The following is a 20,649-nucleotide window of genomic DNA, read 5'->3' on the forward strand; positions in this document are numbered from 1 at the left end:
TCCCATTCCCTTGTAGGGTTTTGAATAGTCTTCAGAACAAGCTCCTGCAGTTTATTTGTCATGGGATTCCTCAAAGGACTATTTATGCTACCTGTCCCTCTGAATTGTTGAGAGTTCCCAATCTCACCAAGTATTGTCATGGTGCCCAACTGGCTCAGTTTTTGGCTGTATTTTCCCATCACTATTTACCCCCATGGGGGATTATAGAGTCTCATGCCGTGACCCCTGCCGGAATGGTTTGCCTCTTGTGGTGTAAAAACCCAGTGTTCAACCCCCCCTGTTAGGTTAGCATGGAGGCATGCCTTGATTTCCCCCCATGGTCCCCTGTCTAATCTTTTCTGGCAATCCCACCTTTTCCTCAGGACTTAGTTATGGTGATTTCTGCTGACTTTCTCATATGTACCCTGGATTTTCTAGGCTGTGTTTCCGAGGTTGTGGTCAGGAGGGTTTTTCCACATCTGGTGGAAATGTTCTAAGCTTACCCAGTTTTGGATTCAAGTCTATTCTTTTATCCATACCTTACCCAATATCAATCTACACAAGTCTCCTTGGGAGGCTGTCTTAAGGCACCAAATCCCAGGGCTACCTGTCGATTGATCTCTCTTTGTTTTATTGTTGCTATAGTGTGGTCCTGGAAGACCTCCTCAGTCAGCCTTGAATGGAAGCTTTCTTGGATAATGGTTAACATAACAATGGTTATCTGAACTTATATGGTCCTCATGGTATCAATACCCTCAGTCCTGCAGTGGTACAAGACTAGCCAGTTCCTGGCCTTTGGCCTACAGCATTTTTCCCTTGTTTAGAGGAATATCCTCCTTACTTTTTTATGGTTTTTCTCCTGTGAAATGTGTTGGGCACTCTCTCCGTCCACTCCTCCTCTCCCTTTCCCCCTTCCTTAATATATATGATTTGATACAGTTCATCATCATTACTTTACTTTCCCTGACTTTGTAGGTCCTATGTCTTCCTCTCGTGGTCTTGTCCTCTGTCCTGGTTCATCTCTTTGCTGTGCCTGTTAGTTGGAATACCCTTCTTATTTTATATATATTTTAAATACTATGGGTATTTTTGATGAAACTTCATGTGTTTTATACACTTTTTTCTCCAGCAATAAATATCCTGTTGAGAGTAAAAGTACAATTTTGCATATGCCACATCTTAAGAGTATATAGTAAATAGAGGCCATAAAGGGTTAAAAAAGAAGAATCAGCCATGGCAGATATGCGATCAATTCAGCGTGAAGCTCCTCCTATGGTTAATACAAGTCATCAAATGTAAGATCCTTTATCTCGGAACATGACAGTCTGGGGAGATTTGTCAAAACTGGTGTAAAGGAAAACTGGCTTAGTTGGCAGCAGCAACCAATCGGATTGATCCTTTCATTTTCCAAAAGAGCTCTAAAAATAAAAAGGTGGAATCTCATTGGTTGCTATGGGCAACTAAGTCAGTCTTCATTTGCACCATTTATGTTAAATCTCCCCCTATATCTTCATCTTTGAATTCCAGTTGCTATCTTGAAACAGTCAACAAGCTGCTGTTGATGGTTCTGTTACCCCTACTTAGTACATTAAGTGCACAGGGATGTACTCTTCAGAATTGCCTGTGGCTAAGATTGATTATTTTAAAACTTAGGTATACCATAAAGCCTGTCTCAATTCACTCAATGATAAGAGAATTTAAAATGTTAATAAGCCAAAGGCCCAAAGCCTATTCATAAAAGTACACCCTTGTGCACTCAAAGTACTAAGTACAGACCTATCATTTGTAAATTACCATCTATCACCAGCATTTTTGATGGTTTGCAGGTAAAAGGAGACTTTACTTGCCAAAGGTTGTTGTCTACTAGGACACTTTCAAGTACACACCGAGTACAATTGATGAGTGTAGACTTCTCTTTTAAAAATACAATTTATTTATCAGGCATGGCAGTGAATGGGTATTGGATATGCAATCAATCTTGAGTGAAGATTACTATTAGTCATCAAATATAAGATCCAGCATCGGAGAACTTGACAATATATGCTAGTCATTTTTTGAATTCCGGTTGCTATCTGGAAACAATCAACAAGCCGCAATTGATAGTTCTGTTTGTCCTACCATGTGTTATACTTACCATGTGTCTTTAGTACCTTGATTGCACAGGGGTGTACTCTTCAGAATTGCCTGTGGGATGTATTGTTCAATTAACACCTAGGTGTCACCGCCAGTTCTGTGAGAAGGTCTGTTAGACGTTCCTCTCTACCTCTTGCATGAGGTTCTTTGTTTTGGTTTCACTTTGTCATCTCCTTTCCTTCTCCCAGCTGTCACCTATTTACACTAATTGTCTCCCTTTATATTCCCTCCCATACTGCCTCACTATGCAGTTTATACTTCTTCCTGGATGAGTTGTTCACTGCTGGAGGCTCCTACTGCTGATTCCTCAGATAAGTCCTTTTCCTTTATTTGTGTTTCCTTACTGGCTTGATTCTAGGTGACACTGACTCCGTCCGTATTAAGTGCAGGGAGCCGGTGGTCGTGTCCCTTCACTATTATAGGGTTTTCAGGTGTCACACAGTATAAGGTACGTGGGCATGCAATCATCTACCATAAAGACCTTTGAATGGGCATAGCAGTCAGGGAGAGCTCTAGGGGTTTTATAGGGCTCACCCATATGCTCCTTAGTTTGTGATCAAGCCAGTCGGATGTTTATTTATAAGTTCCAGCTTTCTGCATCACCATCCGTGACACTAGGTATACCATGAAGTCTCGTGGTTCACTCGGGATTCAACGTGTTAATGAGCCAGACAAAGACCTAAAGCCAGAGAGGTACACCCTTGTGCACTCAGAGTACTAAGTAGAGACCTATAAGAAGTAAATGACCATCCACACCACCATTTGACCTGCTTGTCAATGGTTTCCAGCCAGGTAGTAGGATATTTATTTGTGCACAACAGGACAAAACCAATATTAATCAGGGGTAGAGGTCCCCTATAGTGCCATACAGTATATATTTATACAATCATACTTTACCTATTATGTGCTCATATACTATCCTACAAATTTTAGTATACATTTAGCATGCATCTTCTGCTTTGAAAAGCATATTACAAATATAACAAGATAAAAGTAAAAAAAATATATATACATTTTAGTTTTTTAAAATAGTGTTAGGTTTGACCTTTCCAAACCACCTGGAAGTCATACAATATTTAGGCACCTTCCTTCTGCCCGTTTGGAACCAGCCTGTGCCACTTCCCAGCTATGACATCTGTGGCCAGATTTGGCAGCACCATCTTTAATGTTAGGTGAAGGTTTAGACTATTGTGGAGTCTCTTGAGTTCAGCCCACATCATAAAACAGCGGTATCTAGGTGACATTATGCTTGTGTCTGCTGGTCAGGATCCTCGGTGCGCACAGCAATGTGACCTTCTTCTTCAGGAACCTGGAATTAGAAAAAAAATGGGGTATTCAGTTTGTCATTGATTTTTTATTTTATTTTTCAAAAAGAAAAAAGAAAGAGACTGTTGCTGCCATCTACCGGTGGATATTGAGATTGCATTTGTAGTGGCAACTTGACAACAGCAGGAGCCATGATGTTGTGGGTCAAGGGGAAGCACTGAGGCCCACAATGGCAATTTTTGTAATAATTTTATGTGACATTTGACCATACTTTGACCAGTTAGTGGAGTTGGTTGACCAAGTAGAGAAGCCATTCACAGTTTTGCAGGTTTCACAGCTGAATTGTCGCAGCATCCCCTACTTGTTCAGTGTCTGCATTGAGCTCATTCTGGTGATCTACATTCAAGGAAGTGTCCTTTTTTAGACCAATCATTGTACACAAGGAAAATATACCTCCTGGAGCTTATGTGAGCCGCCAGAGAGCCGCCTTGCTGACAGTTTCCTGTGAAACCGTCAGTATTAAGAGGATCAATACTAGATATCTTATGCATCTCTTAAGTATGTTTGTGGTTGCCCACTTAGTTTTTAGTTTATGTTTACTATTGCTATCTTTATATCTCTAACTGGAAGCCATCAGCAACATGCTGTTCACTGATCTGTTATATGTATTTTGTGACTACTACACTGAGGGTATTCTGTTTGTGAATGGGCTGGATGTGTATTTACTGCATTTTTTTTATATTTTTTTTTACAATTTTTATTGCAATTTTGGCAAATATGACAATACTCATATAGAGTATAAAAAAACTAAATTAAAGGCATGCTCCCTACTTTAGCCCGGCCAATTAATATTTAATAAAATTATATAGAAAAACAAGCCATCAAAGAGCTGTTAACAACATTTAGCCTGCTTACTGATGGGTTCCAATGTAAAATGACTTACCTCCCAATACAGTGAATCATCAAAGCATTCGGCATCAGATGGAGCTCCAAAGATAGATAATTTCAATATAAATCCTGTAAAACAAAAATATACAGTTAAAAAAAATTGAAATTCTCCATGACATTATTCTACAGTGTAAAATAATACTAAAACATACATATGTAGCAGAGCTGAATTTGCCATTGAACTCTTTATTTTGTCCAGGGTGGTATCTCGTTGCGTTAGGATCAGGCATGGGATTCAGCCAGTTCTCCAGATCCGGTTGTTAAAATTACAACTGGATCGGAGAACCGCATTACCGGCTGAGTCCCGATCCGGTGTTCTGGCGCCGGCAGGGCAGCTGGAGATGTTCACTTCCATTGCTTTGCGTGCCACTGATAGTTTAGCTCCTTAGTTGGGCGGTGTGTGTGTGTACTGTATATATGGTGTATTTATAAGTATGTGTGTTGCATATATATGGTGTATTTATAAGTATGTGTATTGCATAAATATGGTGTATTTAAAAGTATGTGTGTTGCATATACACTCACCTAAAGAATTATTAGGAACACCATACTAATACGGTGTTGGACCCCCTTTTGCCTTCAGAACTGCCTTAATTCTACGTGGCATTGATTCCACAAGGTGCTGATAGCATTCTTTAGAAATGTTGGCCCATATTGATAGGATAGCATCTTGCAGTTGATGGAGATTTGAGGGATGCACATCCAGGGCACGAAGCTCCCGTTCCACCACATCCCAAAGATGCTCTATTGGGTTGAGATCTGGTGACTGGGGGGGACATTTTAGTACAGTGAACTCATTGTCATGTTCAAGAAACCAATGTGAAATGATTCGAGCTTTGTGACATGGTGCATTATCCTGCTGGAAGTAGCCATCAGAGGATGGATACATGTTCTCATTCTGTTTACGCCAAATTCGGACTCTACCATTTGAATGTCTAAACAGAAATCGAGACTCATCAGACCAGGCAACATTTTTCCAGTCTTCAACACTCCAAACATTGGTGAGCTCGTGCAAATTGTAGCCTCTTTTTCCTATTTGTAGTGGAGATGAGTGGTACCCGGTGGGGTCTTCTGCTGTTGTAGCCCATCCGCCTCAAGGTTGTGCGTGTTGTGGCTTCACAAATGCTTTGCTGCATACCTCGGTTGTAACGAGTGGTTATTTCAGTCAACGTTGCTCTTCTATCAGCTTGAATCAGTCGGCCCATTCTCCTCTGACCTCCAGCATCCACAAGGCATTTTTGCCCACAGGACGGCCGCATACTGGATGTTTTTCCCTTTTCACACCATTCTTTGTAAACCCTAGAAATGGTTGTGCGTGAAAATCCCAGTAACTGAGCAGATTGTGAAATACTCAGACCGGCCAGTCTGGCACCAACAACCATGCGCCACGCTCAAAATTGCTTAAATCACCTTTCTTTCCCATTCTGATATTCAGTTTGGAGTTCAGGAGATTGTCTTGACCAGGACCACCCCCCTAAATGCATTGAAGCAACTGCCATGTGATTGGTTGACTAGATAATTGCATTAATGAGAAATAGAACGGGTGTTCCTAATAATTCTTTAGGTGAGTGTATATGGTGTATTTATAAGTATGTGTGTTGCATATATATAGTGTATGAATATGTAAACATGTGTTGTGATGCCGCATGTCCGCCGTTAAGTAAGGAACCTGTTGTTAAAAATTTGAATCCCATCCCTGGTTAGGATACTTCAGTAGGTTTACATGCAGTCCTATGTAAGACGGCAGCCAAAACAGTCTAGACCAGATGACAAAATCAGCCACACTAGAGCCTTATTAAAGGGGTTCTCCGGATAGGTCATCAATATCAGATCGGCGGGGGTCCGACACCCAGCACCCCCACGATCAGCTGTTTAAAGAGGAGGCGCGCGCCGTGCCAACGCTGCCTCCTCATCACTGTTTACCTTCTCGCCGTCGCCTAACCGTCCCATTCTATTCAATAGGACGGATCGCTCCTATACACTTGTCCTATACACTTGAAATGAATGGGACGGCTTGGGCGTAGTTACACCTGCTCACCGCTGCAGAGGCTACAGCAAGAAGGTAAACAGTAAAGAGGAGGCAGCGCTGGCACGGCGCGCGCCTCCTCTTCAAACAGCTGATCGGCGGGGGTGCCGGGTGTCGGACCCCCGCCGATCTGATATTGATGACCTAAGGATAGGTCATCAATATTAAAAGCCCGATGAAACCCTTTAATTTTCTGTCTGCAAAATGGGTGCACTAGTGAAACTAGAGCACTGTGATGGTAACGTGTTATGGTCACACGACGCCACCTAGTGGCTGAAATATGGAAACAATGCAAGGCATTTGTATCTAACACAGTAATTATTGAAGGTTTGGAGACTCTGCACTGATTTCTGGGAAAAGGCCACTCACCTACAATAATTCCCCCAACCAGAGCAAATCCCAGGGCGACCAGGAGTGCCAGACCCTGATACACGGCCTGAGACTTGGCTGTGCGCGTCGTGTCCGCAATTAAGGGGAAGACGTCACTCATTCTAGAAGGATGGAAATGGAAAAGTTTTGGATAGATAGATATGAGATAGATAGATGGATAGATGATAGATTCACTTACCCTCCCCCATAGATATCAGCAGTTGCTGTAAAGGCCACTATAACTCCTATCAGTGCCCCCAAGATGCCAGGCATGCCATGTAAGTTGTGGACCCCACACGTGTCCTGAATTTTCAGCTTGGAGTCTAGTATCGGCTGTAAATGAATTGGGAGACTATCACACTGAGGATGAAATATCAGCAGCAATAAGCAAAAAGAATATAACACATACTAATTTACAGCTGTAGTATCTAGAAGCATCGCGTTACTCACTGTCAAAAATTTGTATCCAAGAGTTGAAATAATACCAGCGAAACTCCCAGCAATCATAGCGCCAAAGGGAGTCAACATCATTTCTGCAGAGGTTCCTACTGCAACACCCCCCGCCAATGCTGCATTCTGGATGTGAACCTACAGGGAGGGGACATGACAGAGGACAGGTACATAGGAGCAGTATTATAGTAGTTATATTCTTGTACATAGGAGCAGTATTATAGTAGTTATATTCTTGTACATAGGAGGCAGTATTATAGTAGTTATATACTTGTACATAGGAGCAGTATTATAGTAGTTATATTCTTGTACATAGGAACAGTATTATAGTAGTTATATTCTTGTACATAGGAGGCAGTATTATAGTAGTTATATTCTTGTACATAGGAGGCAGTATTATAGTAGTTATATTCTTGTACATAGAGGCAGTATTATAGTAGTTATATTCTTGTACATAGGAGCAGTATTATAGTAGTTATATTCTTGTACATAGGAGCAGTATTATATTAGTTATATTCTTGTACATAGGAGCAGTATTATAGTAGTTATATTCTTGTACATAGGAGTGGTATTATAGTAGTTATATTCTTGTACATAGGAGGCAGTATTATAGTAGTTATATTCTTGTACATAGGAGGCAGTATTATAGTAGTTATATTCTTGTACATAGGGGGCAGTATTATAGTAGTTATATTCTTGTACATAGGAGGCAGTATTATAGTAGTTATATTCTTGTACATAGGAGCAGTATTATAGTAGTTATATTCTTGTACATAGGAGCAGTATTACAGTAGTTATATTCTTGTACATAGGAGGCAGTATTATAGTAGTTATATTCTTATACATAGGATCAGTATTATAGTAGTTATATTCTTGTACATAGGAGTGGTATTATAGTAGTTATATTCTTGTACATAGGAGCGGTATTATAGTAGTTATATTCTTGTACATAGAGGCAGTATTATAGTAGTTATATTCTTGTACATAGGAACAGTATTATAGTAGTTATATTCTTGTACATAGGAGCAGTATTATATTAGTTATATTCTTGTACATAGGAGCAGTATTATAGTAGTTATATTCTTGTACATAGGAGTGGTATTATAGTAGTTATATTCTTGTACATAGGAGGCAGTATTATAGTAGTTATATTCTTGTACATAGAGGCAGTATTATAGTAGTTATATTCTTGTACATAGGAGCAGTATTATAGTAGTTATATTCTTGTACATAGGAGCAGTATTATATTAGTTATATTCTTGTACATAGGAGCAGTATTATAGTAGTTATATTCTTGTACATAGGAGTGGTATTATAGTAGTTATATTCTTGTACATAGGAGGCAGTATTATAGTAGTTATATTCTTGTACATAGGAGGCAGTATTATAGTAGTTATATTCTTGTACATAGGAGGCAGTATTATAGTAGTTATATTCTTGTACATAGGAGCAGTATTATAGTAGTTATATTCTTGTACATAGGAGGCAGTATTATAGTAGTTATATTCTTGTACATAGGAGGCAGTATTATAGTAGTTATATTCTTGTACATAGGAGGCAGTATTATAGTAGTTATATTCCTGTACATAGGGGGCAGTATTATAGTAGTTATATTCTTGTACATAGGAGGCAGTATTATAGTAGTTATATTCTTGTACATAGGAGCAGTATTATAGTAGTTATATTCTTGTACATAGGAGCAGTATTATAGTAGTTATATTCTTGTACATAGGAGCAGTATTATAGTAGTTATATTCTTGTACATAGGAGCAGTATTACAGTAGTTATATTCTTGTACATAGGAGCAATATTATAGTAGTTATATTCTTGTACATAGGAGCAGTATTATAGTAGTTATATTCTTGTACATAGGAGCAGTATTATAGTAGTTATATTCTTGTACATAGGAGCAGTATTATAGTAGTTATATTCTTGTACATAGGGGCCGGAATTGTAATCTTTATTGCTATCTAGTAATTAATCAGTCATAACATTTGTGATTTTTAGTTTGTGATACAAAAGGATTTATTTTAAGCAAAACATATTTTAATATTTTGGATTTTACCATATCTAGCTTCCCTTCCCCATTCAGCAGGGATGACAAGGCGAATGTGGCCAGTGTACAGGCAGCTAGAGAGTAGTAGGTGTTCAACACTGTTCGGTGCTGGTCATCCCCATGGGCTGTGACGGCGGAATTGAAGCTCGGCCAGAACATCCACAAATAAATGGTTCCTGAAATGAAAATACTAAACATTTAAAGGGGAATTCTAGTTGAAATGCCTTGGCACATTTTATAAATATGGTGGGAGATCACATCATTTGAGTCTATCAGTTGGACTTCTATCCCTTCCCAATTGATTAATGCAAGCACACTGGAAAATAATAATACCGCCTTGCAGAGTAAATTCTAATTCCATAGAGTGCCCGGTAAACATTTGAATGAGCAGCCACTTTTGTGGAGTCTATATTCCGGACTACTCTAAGTTTGTATATCGGTTTAAATGAAAAATTTCCTTGAATATAAATGAAATGTTATAATGTGTATATACCGATCATGGCGAAGAGGTCGGAGTGATAGGCAGATCCTTCCCTGTGACGACTCTTCTCCAGGTGAGGCCTGTATAGAACGCGAGATACCACCAGGCCAAAGTAAGCTCCAAATGTGTGGATGGTCATCGAGCCCCCAGCATCCTTGGCCTATGAACAGTGACCCAAATAGCAATGAAGTGCCACATATATCAGATTCAGGATATTATATCTTTTTGGGCCTAATCTTTCCTAAAACTCTGCACTGATGAACCTTGTGATCCAGTAATAGACCAGGAAAGCTGTTCTATGATGACCTCCTGTGTCTTTTGTGACTTGGACTTCTGGAAATGTGAGGAGTTTTCTAGCACTACAACTATAGGAGGCAGGCTGGGCCTCTTAGCAAGGATTGATGACATCACCACAGAGAGGCAGTGACATCACATACCATGGATATGAAAACTGCATGTGAAGATGATGGATGCTATATTATACTACAATGATGATCACATTTCTCAACATGATAAGCGGTAAGACATTCAAATTTGTTTAAGTATGGGGGGGGGGGTGCAGAGGTTGTATTTGCACCTGGATCCAGGTACAAGAGGAAGCTCAAAGGCCCATCTGCTGGATAAGGAGACACCAATAGTATACATGTACATAGTAGGTGGGGTCCCAGTTACAGAGTGTCAAGTTTTACCTTTTGAAGGAACAACAAGGAGAGAAGGAAGTGGCTACAGAGATGATTGGGGACGATCTATAGAGATGATTGGGGACGATCTATAGAGATGAGATGGGGCGGGCTACAGAGATGAGATGGGGCGGGCTACAGAGATGAGATGGGGCGGGCTACAGAGATGAGATGGGGCGGGCTACAGAGATGAGATGGGGCGGGCTACAGAGTTGGGAGAAGGGAGGAACTACAAAGATGAGAGGGGGTGGGCTACAGAAATAAGAGGAGAGGAGCTACAGAAAGGTAAAAGGGAGAAGCTACAGAGATTATTGGGGAGGGGCTATAAAGATGTGAAAGGAGAAAGACTACAGAGATGAGAAGGAAGGATCTAGAGGGATAAGAGGGGAGAAACTACAGAGATGAGATGGGAAATGATAGAGATAAGAGAGGGGATGAACTACAGAGATCAGAGAGGACAGGCTACAGAGATGAGAGAAGGGAGGAACTACAGAGATGAGAGAAGACAGGTTTCAGAGAATAGAGCAGAAGAACTACAGAGATAGATGAAGGACAGGACAGCAGAGATGTGCTACATAGATGAAAATGGAAGAGCTACAGACATGAGAGGAGAAGAGCTACAGAGATGGAAAGGGATGAACTATAGAAATATGAAGGAAGGAGCTACAGAGATGGAAAGGGATGAACTACAGAGATGTGCTACAGAGTTGAGAGGAGATAAGCTACAGAAATGAGAATGAAAGAGCTACAGAGATAGATGTAGGACAGAACTGCAGAGATGAGAGGGGATGAGCTACAGAGATGGAAAAGGAGGCATTACAGAGATGAGAGTGGAAGAGCCATATAAATAAAGGAGATAAGAAGATAGCAGACATTGTGTATTTTAATGAAGCCTAAGTGACTTTGTGACTTATTGTAAGTTCGCCATTTTCTACATCTGGATACAAGAAGGAAAAATTTGCTGTAATGTGAGATGTTCCATCTTCTGGGCCTGGCAAGAATGAAAAGGATTTCCATCATGACCACTGATGGTTTATTTCATGGCCCCACTTACCCTTTGTCACTTACCCCAACAATGTTCAGAATTATGTACTCATTGATTCCAAAGAGTGTCACTTCAAACAGAGTCATGACGATCAGCTGGACTGGACTCGTCTTGCCAAGGAGAGCTCCAAAGGAGATGAGAACAGCTCCGGTGCAGAAGTCTGCATTGATCATACTGAGAAGATGGAAGGAAAATCACGAGAATTTCTAAGTGATCTCCTCCACCCAGAATTTTTGGGAAAATAAAAAGTATTTCTACAATTTTACCCTGATCTGATTGAATAGAAATGCTAATATTACTCCAGAAGTGAAAGTGCACAGACAGTAGGTTTCCATTGATCTATTGATAAAGACTGTTATGAAATACAGATCAAAGACTCTTCTGTTTGGGGACAAGACATTGTGTAACGACAGGTCTAAATTTCAATCGATGTGATTTTTCTTTCTTTTTTTTTTTTGCCATTTACTATGATCACTAGTTGCATTAAATGGGTTGTCTACTATGGCAAACCCCTTTAATGTGGACCCCATTTTAAGATGTGTTTCCCTGCTTAAGGTGGATAAATGGGGAAATAAAATATAGGAGCACTATACTACCAAAGGAACTCATCAGTCTGCTTATTTCTTAAGGCGTATAGCTTCTTAGGTGAAAGATTTAAATAGAACACTGCTCCTAGGTGGCCAAATTGTCATAAAGTGGCAAGAAAAAAATAAAAATGCTGTAGAGCGTCCATAAGCTTAAGTATTTTCAGGTATTTAATAGCAAACTATAAACAGTGCTTCATCTCTTGCCAAGCACATTGCAATAACTATTTTTCTCTTTACCTAAAGACCTAAAAAATGGGCACCGAGACAAAGCAAACATCACATGTTCCTGCTATGTTCCAGGTATCTATTGATCATTTTCAGGTGGCAAGATATCATCATGGTCAAATGACACATGCTTACCTCTCTATACCAACGTGGATTTTTCCATCGTGGAAGCCATGGAAGAATCCTTGGATGAGAGTTGACCACTGGAGACCAAAGGATGCAATGAGAAAGTTGAAGGCCACGCTGCTGAAACCATAAAGCTTAAGGAAAGTCATCAGAAAGCCGAAGCCAATGAAGATCATGGTGTGGACATCTTGGAAACCTGTAGAAAACAGCAAATATAAGCCATAAAATGATAATAATTTGGAATTTTCGGAAAGTAACTTTTATAATTATTGTTCTTGGGCACTAGAGGGCAGACTAATCAACTCAATAAGGAAAAAGTTTTTTATCAAAACAAAATAGACCTCTAATGTGAAAAAAAACGTTAAAAGACTTCAAAATAAATCAATGTCATATATCCCTACACTTCTATTAATAGCTGACACAGTATATCAAAAGCTGTGAATGACAGACTTCGGCTACTACAACACTGCCCTGTTTTTGCAAAAATAAAAATACAAAAACTACTGTAACACTGTCTATGTACAAGAATATAACTACTATAATACTGCTCCTATGTACAGGAATATAACTACTATAATACTGCTCCTATGTACAAGAATATAACTACTATAATACTGCTCCTATGTACAAGAATATAACTACTATAATACTGCTCCTATGTACAAGAATATAACTACTATAATACTGCCTCCTATGTACAGGAATATAACTGTTATAATACTGCCTCCTATGTACAAGAATATAACTGTTATAATACTGCCTCCTATGTACAAGAATATAACTACTATAATACTGCCCCCTATGTACAAGAATATAACTACTATAATACTGCTCCTATGTACAGGAATATAACTACTATAATACTGCCTCCTATGTACAGGAATATAACTACTATAATACTGCTCCTATGTACAAGAATATAACTACTATAATACTGCTCGTATGTACAAGAATATAACTACTATAATACTGCTCCTATGTACAAGAATATAACTACTATAATACTGCCCCCTATGTACAAGAATATAACTACTATAATACTGCTCCTATGTACAAGAATATAACTACTATAATACTGCTCCTGTGTACAAGAATATAACTACTATAATACTGCTCCTATGTACAAGAATATAACTACTATAATACTGCTCCTGTGTACAAGAATATAACTACTATAATACTGCTCCTATGTACAAGAATATAACTACTATAATACTGCCCCCTATGTACAAGAATATAACTACTATAATACTGCTCCTATGTACAGGAATATAACTACTATAATACTGCTCCTATGTACAAGAATATAACTACTATAATACTGCTCCTATGTACAGGAATATAACTACTATAATACTGCTCCTATATACAGGAATATAACTGCTATAATACTGCTCCTATGTACAAGAATATAACTACTATAATACTGCTCCTATGTACAAGAATATAACTACTATAATACTGCTCCTATATACAAGAATATAACTACTATAATACTACATCCTATGTACAAGAATATAACTACTATAATACTGACCCCTATGTACAAGAATATAACTACTATAATACTACATCCTATGTACAAGAATATAACTACTATAATACTGACCCCTATGTACAAGAATATAACTACTATAATACTGCTTCTATGTACAAGAATATAACTACTATAATACTGCCGCCTATGTACAAGAATATAACTACTATAATACTGCCTCCTATGTACAAGAATATACCTACTATAATACTGCCTCCTATGTACAAGAATATAACTACTATAATACTGCCTCCTATGTACAAGAATATAACTACTATAATACTGCCTCCTATGTACAAGAATATAACTACTATAATACTGCTCCTATGTACAAGAATATAACTACTATAATACTGCTCCTATGTACAAGAATATAACTACTATAATACTGCCTCCTATATACAGGAATATAACTACTATAATACTGCCTCCTATGTACAAGAATATAACTACTATAATACTGCTCCTATGTACAAGAATATAACTACTATAATACTGCTCCTATGTACAAGAATATAACTACTATAATACTGCCTCCTATATACAGGAATATAACTACTATAATACTGCCTCCTATGTACAAGAATATAACTACTATAATACTGCTGCTATGTACAGGAATATAACTACTATAATACTGCTCCTATGTACAAGAATATAACTACTATAATACTGCTCCTATGTACAAGTATAAATACAAGAGTATAAATAATTAGGATAATTCATTAGTATATGTTTGTAGTTGGGTTTACTGTCCCTAATAACTTGTCAATCATTGAAGCCACTTTTTTCCTCATGTCTTTCCTTTCAATGATTTATCGTGGGTTTCCGGTGTAATTTGTCTTGTCCCTCGCAGTGATGTGGAACAGCTGTTAATATCTCTCAGGCGTGAAATGTCTGGACTGTAGGTGTCCTTCTAAACCTTAACTCAAAAGAGAAGTAAAGGGAATCTCGGGTGTAATATGCTTGATTTTACTATTATAATGGATTTCCAGGAATGACGAGTTGATTGTCTGGACTCGCCGCATTGCTTAGTGACACATATTTTCTCGGTGCCAGGTCTGGTTTTTCAGGTTGTTGACATGGAAACTACCTGTTAAATATCACAAGTGGTTCACTAAAATACCTGCCGCTGACAGTCGAACACAGAAGCTTTCCTTCCTGTTGAAAGATATCCAAGTCCTGTAAAGTCTGATACCAGCGAGGCAAGAACACGAGAGGGGTAATCAACTAATACGATGGGCTCAGAGGTGAGGTTCCACTGGCTCACCAGGAAATGGACATTTTACCAGTGGGTCACCAGTGAATTCATTTTTTACCAGAGGCCCACCATGGAGTGGATATTTTGCCACAGGACCACCTGAGAATGCATTTTTTACCACAGGACCACCAGGGAATGGATATTTTACCACAGGCCCACTGGGTCACTAGAGAATATATACTTAACCATTGACTGGAAACTAAACAAGAGCACTACATGGGAGTGATTCCTCAAACACAGCCCCCCATGGATGCTGAATCACAGGGCCACCTGGATGGATACTTAACGATAGGTCTATCAGGGAGTGGTTTCTCAAACACAGTGCCACCAGGGACTAGATGTTAGAACACAGAGCCACCAGGGTGTGAATGCATGACTATATGGCCACTGCTTAGTCATCAATTTACCACAGGGCCACCAGGGAATGGATATTTTACCACAGGGCCGAAAGGAATTATACACTTTACCAAGAGGCCACCACTGACTGGGAACTAAACATGGGAGTGGTTACTCAAACACAGTCTCACCTGGGATGAAATCTGAATCACAGAGCCACCTGGATGGATGTTTAACCACAGGCCACCAGGCAGTGGTTGCTCAACAACAGGATCACCAAGGACTAGATGTTTGAAGACAGGGCAACCAAAGAGTGAATGCATGACTATATGGCCATTGTGCGATTAGCAACTGACCATAGACTCTCCAGGGGTCATATTCTTAACTAACAGGCAAGACTCGACTGGATACTAAATAAGAGGGCCACCATGAGAATGTTGCTTAACTACGGGGTAATCAGGGAATAGATGCTGGAGCTTAGCCTAACCATAGAGTTGTCGCTCAACCATAAGACCACCTGGGATAGGATACTTGATTACTTGGCCACCAAAGAGTGGTTGCTTATCCACAGGGCCACCATGTAATGTATGCAAGACTATAGGGCCACTGTGAGGTCATCTATTAACCACACAGCCACCAGATAGTGGACTTATGTTTTCCTGGCTACAGTGTAGTAGTCCAGTGATCTACCTTGTAGTAGACACCATACATGTTCACTGATGTTTGGAACAAAGGGTCACTCCTCATCAATCCCTATCCTGCAGCGACCTCCAGGGTTGGACACTATCCCATGAAGTTAGATAGCCCTGAATGCACTTCCATGAAGTCAGGCAGAACTTGACACTATCAAGTGGTGTCATTCAAAACTGGATACTGTCCCAGTGTGTCAACCAAGACCGGATGCCATCCTGAAGGTCATGTAGGACTGGATTCTGTTCTACAGGAGCAATTAGGACTTGGAAACTTTCCTCTTGGGTCACCAACATGGGACACTATTCCAAGGGGTGGTCAAGAAGTGGATACTGTCTCAAGAGTCAACCAGAACTGGAAAGTCTCCCACTGGGTCACCAGGACGAGGCAATCACCGTTATCTCATACAGTCACCTGGGCCTGATCACGATTGATTCTCCACAATTGCTCCCCTCAGACATGAAGCAGGCGCCTTACTTACCCAACGAGGACATCAAGGAACCAAAGTACAAAATCTCACCTAACACTTAAAATATATTGAGGTAAGCCACCCGTCCTCCATCTTTCACATATCCACTGGTTTTGTGAAGACACCACAGTAAATCACATTTGGGACTCCAAATGGTTAAATAAGTAATTCCCAAACTGTTATTACAGTACTACAGACTGCTATTAAGGACAGTATGTACAGGTTCCCATGTAAACCTAGGGGAATTTGCCATCTGGCAGCCTTGCGAGATAAACGGATTTTCCATAATTAAATTTTTCATACTTGAACGTTTTTTGAGGATTGTATAAGATGAAGGAACAAATGGAGTCAGACATGAGAGTGGTCACCACAAATAGATATGACGAGTGTCAGACAAGAACGGTCACTGAGCAGTCCCCTGGTGACGATCTGATCCACTAGGAAAACTGAGTGACTACCTGATACCATTAGGAAAAGTGAAATACATTGAAAGCACTAAACTCCCATGTAATACACGGATAGCAGAGGGCCTTGACAGTGGAGTCTTGACTGGGGAGATACCTCCTTACCTCTATATGCTAAAATAAACAAAATGGAGAGGACTTGTCCCCAACCTGGACAGTACCTACCAATACTCAGGTAGGGAATAGCCTAATCTAGTCCACATAGCAGATTTAAAGGTGAACTTCATGGATGGAAAAATGAATGCCTATCATGAGAAATAAAAAAGACTACCACTGTCAGGACATGATGGGGGTGGTAGATTCACATGAGCGACCGGATGGTGACGACCACAAATTTTAAGGAAGACACATGACTACGAGCAGTTTACTAATATCCATCAGCCTGGTCTCAATTTATCTTAAATTGATTGACCTCCCCTGTCCTTAAAGGGGCATTGCTCATTGTGAGTTGTGGATTTTGCAAAGTAAACAAGCTCTGAAGCCCCTCTTTTCAAGTATGAAGAATTAGGAAGGGGGCTTCTCAATTTAATGTGGGATCCCTCCTCAACATTGATTAGGAAGGGTGTTCCATGTTTTATGTATATAAAGCTTAGTCATAAATTGTAATATTCTGCAAAATTTATTTTTTACATTTTATACATCAATTCCTCTGCTTGCTGTAAGTGAATGGGGATATTCTTTATCCCAAAGGCTAAAAAAAAATCTGTGCAGATGTAACATTGTTCGCAGTATAGTATACGTTCTAGACACACCAGCAGCGCAAAACTTTTATCCTGAGGGTTTGTTACTGTGTATTAGAGCAGGTAGTATGTATCAGCCTGGAGAATTGTGCAGACTGCACCCTGCATGTTTCCATTCACTAACAGCAAGCAGAATAAATATCTGGGACTTAACAGATGCAGTACACGGGTGGACAGTACTTACTTGCATAACGATAGTAAAAATCATTCTCGTAGTCAGAGATGTTTTCGTGATGCCAAGCACTGGCGTCCGTTTCGTGGTCATACCTGACGAAGACGGCGAAGAGGATGATGGTGATGGCTTCAAGCAGGAGGCAGAAGAGGGGCAGCTTGACCCTCATATTGGTGGAGCGACTACCCATGGTTGCTGGCAGAGAAGAGGAGCAGAGGAGCCAGAAAGTAAAGCTCTATACGACTGATACATTTAATGTCAGAGCTGATCCCGCCCTGCAGTCAGTAGAAGAACTTCCCCATACAGGACCTGGTCACACCCCACCTCCCCTCCCCAGGACTTGTCTTGGCACATCTGAAGATCCAAAGGTCTACAAAGTCCGACACAGCAAATGACAGATGTTATATGAAGCCTGCAGCGCACAATCTACTCTCATCGACAGGTGTACAGGAACGTAAACCTAGATCCATCCACTTCGCAGGCAGCATCACACATGACAGGCTGAGACACATCGGTTCTGCAGGATAGGGCCAAACATGATAGGCTAACGAAGCAGGACGTCTCCCACAGCATAGAATTAGCTCCGTCGTATTACCTCCAGTTTACAACCTGTCTGGATAAACAGGAAATACAAGTATTTTCATTCTTATGCCTCATTCACTCGTCAGTGTTTGGTCAGAGATTTCCATCAGTGATTTTGAGCCAAAACCATGTCTGTGGAGGCTCCACTCCGGGTTTAGGCTCACAATCACTGGTGGAAATCACTGACCAAAATACTGACGTGTGAATGAGGCTTTAGAGATGTGTTATCATTTATAGGCTCTGCTGGGATCATTAATCCGGTCATAACTGTCAGATAACACAATTCCTAAGAATATAACTACTATAACTATCCCCATGTACAAGAATATACAGTGCCTTGCAAAAGTATTCACCCACCCCCTTGACTTTTTCGTTTGTTTGAGGAACATGCCCACAACTTTGAAGATTTTTAATTTTTATTGTGAAGCAAACAACAAATAGGACAAAATATTAGAAAAAGTCAATGTGCATAACTATTCACCCCCCTAAAGTCAATACTTTGTAGAGCCAACTTTTGCGGCAATCACAGCTCCAAGTCGCTTTGGATAAGTCTCTGTGAGCAGTTGCCACATCTGACCACTGGGATTTCTGCCCATTCCTCCTTGTAGAACTGCTCCAGCTCCTTCAGGTCGGATGTTTGCGCTTGTGAACAGCAATCTTTAATCTGACCACAGATCTTCTATTGGATTGAGATCTGGGCTGTGACTCAGCCATTCCAACACATTTCCATGTTTCCCCTTAAACCTCTCAAGTGTTGCTGTAGCCGTGTGTTTGGGGTCATTGTCCTGCTGGAAGGTGAACCTCCATCCTGGCCTCAGATCACACACAGAGTGGTACAGGTTTTGGTCAAGAATATCCCTGTATTTAGCTCCATCCATCTTTACCTCCACTCTGACCAGTTTCCCAGTCCCATCCCCCCAGCATGATGCTGCCACCACCATGTCTCACTGTGGGGACGGTGTTCATTGGGTGATGTGATGTGTTGGGTTTGCTCCAGACATAGTGTTTTCTTTGATGGCCAAAAAGTTCCATTTTAGTCTCATCAGACCAGAGCACCTTCCTCCATACATTTTGGGAGTCTCCCACAGGCCTTTTCACAAACTCACAACGTGGCTTATTGTTTTTAGCTGACAGTAATGGCTTTCTTCCGGCCACTCTGCCATAAAGCCCAACTCTATGGAGCGTACGGCTTATTGTCATCCTATGTACAGATACTCCAGTCTCTGCTGTGGAACTCTGCAGTTGCTCCAGGGTTACCTTAGGTCTCTGTGCTGCCTCTCGGATTAATGCCCTCCTTGCCCGGTCCGTGAGTTTTGAGGGGCAGCCGTCTCTTGGCATGTTCTTTCCATTTGGGTATGATAGATTTGATGGTGCTCCTCGGGATCATCAAAGATTTGGATATTTTTTTAAAACCTAACCCTGACATGTACTGCTCAACAAGATTGTTCCTTACTTGTTTGGAGAGTTCCTTGGTCTTCATGGCAGTGTTTGGTTAGTGATGCCTCTTGCTTAGGTGTTGCAGCCTCTGGGGCCTTTCAAAAAAGGTGTGTATATGTAATGACAGATCATGTGACACTTAGATTGCACACAGGTGACATCATTTCACTAATTATGTGACTTCTGAAGGCAATTGGTTGCACCAGAGCTTTTTATGGGCTTCCTAACAAAGGGGGTGAATACATACGCACAGGACAATTTTCTGCTTTCTATTTCTAAACAATAGTTTTATTTATATTTTTTTCTCATTTCACTTAACCAACTTAGTGTTCTGATCAATCACATCAAATTCAGATTAACAAAACATTGAACTTAAAGCTGTAATGTAAAAAAACACGAAAAAAGTAAAGGGCGGTGCATACTTTTGCAAGGCATTGTAACTACTATAATACTGCCTCCTATGTACAAGAATATAACTACTATAATACTGCCTCCTATGTACAAGAATATAACTACTATAATACTGCTCCTATGTACAAGAATATAACTACTATAATACTGCCTCCTATGTACAAGAATATAACTACTAT

The 20,649-nt window shown here is 40.1% G+C and overlaps 1 protein-coding gene and 1 long non-coding RNA gene across 3 annotated transcripts in view; one reads left to right on the forward strand and one right to left on the reverse strand.

The window, feature by feature from the left end:
• Positions 1-3,106, forward strand: part of LOC120982065 — a 15,897-nt gene extending 12,791 nt beyond the window's left edge. The window contains exons 2-3 of one of the 2 annotated variants that reach the window (XR_005774832.1): positions 1,963-2,194; positions 2,731-3,106. This is a non-coding gene — a long non-coding RNA (uncharacterized LOC120982065). Of the gene's footprint in view, positions 1-1,862; positions 2,195-2,730 lie in introns of those variants that run through there. The other variant, XR_005774831.1, reaches the window with a different exon arrangement.
• On the reverse strand, positions 2,857-18,502 carry RHBG (Rh family B glycoprotein). Its single transcript, XM_040411956.1, has 10 exons — positions 18,053-18,502; positions 12,381-12,567; positions 11,457-11,607; positions 9,721-9,868; positions 9,237-9,403; positions 7,172-7,309; positions 6,921-7,054; positions 6,722-6,843; positions 4,322-4,395; positions 2,857-3,421 (listed from the first exon to the last, which is right to left on the reverse strand). Exons 1-10 carry the CDS (start codon positions 18,228-18,230, stop codon positions 3,356-3,358), a joined length of 1,365 nt encoding a protein of 454 aa, XP_040267890.1. The 5' UTR covers positions 18,231-18,502; the 3' UTR covers positions 2,857-3,355.
• Positions 18,503-20,649: the final 2,147 nt, after the last annotated feature.

This window comes from Bufo bufo, chromosome 11 (assembly GCF_905171765.1).
Source record: "Bufo bufo chromosome 11, aBufBuf1.1, whole genome shotgun sequence".
NCBI lineage: Eukaryota > Metazoa > Chordata > Amphibia > Anura > Bufonidae > Bufo > Bufo bufo.

Bases quoted from the DNA above. Each gene is read 5' to 3' on its own strand.
- RHBG (XM_040411956.1), bottom strand. From the start codon at position 18,230: ATGGGTAGTCGCTCCACCAATATGAGGGTCAAGCTGCCCCTCTTCTGC. The intron at 6,844-6,920 runs GTAAGTGAATCT...CCATCCTTCTAG, and splicing joins GCTGATATCTATGGGGGAGG to AATGAGTGACGTCTTCCCCT. The intron at 3,422-4,321 runs GTAAGTCATTTT...TTCTAATTCCAG, and splicing joins ATGATTCACTGTATTGGGAG to GTTCCTGAAGAAGAAGGTCA.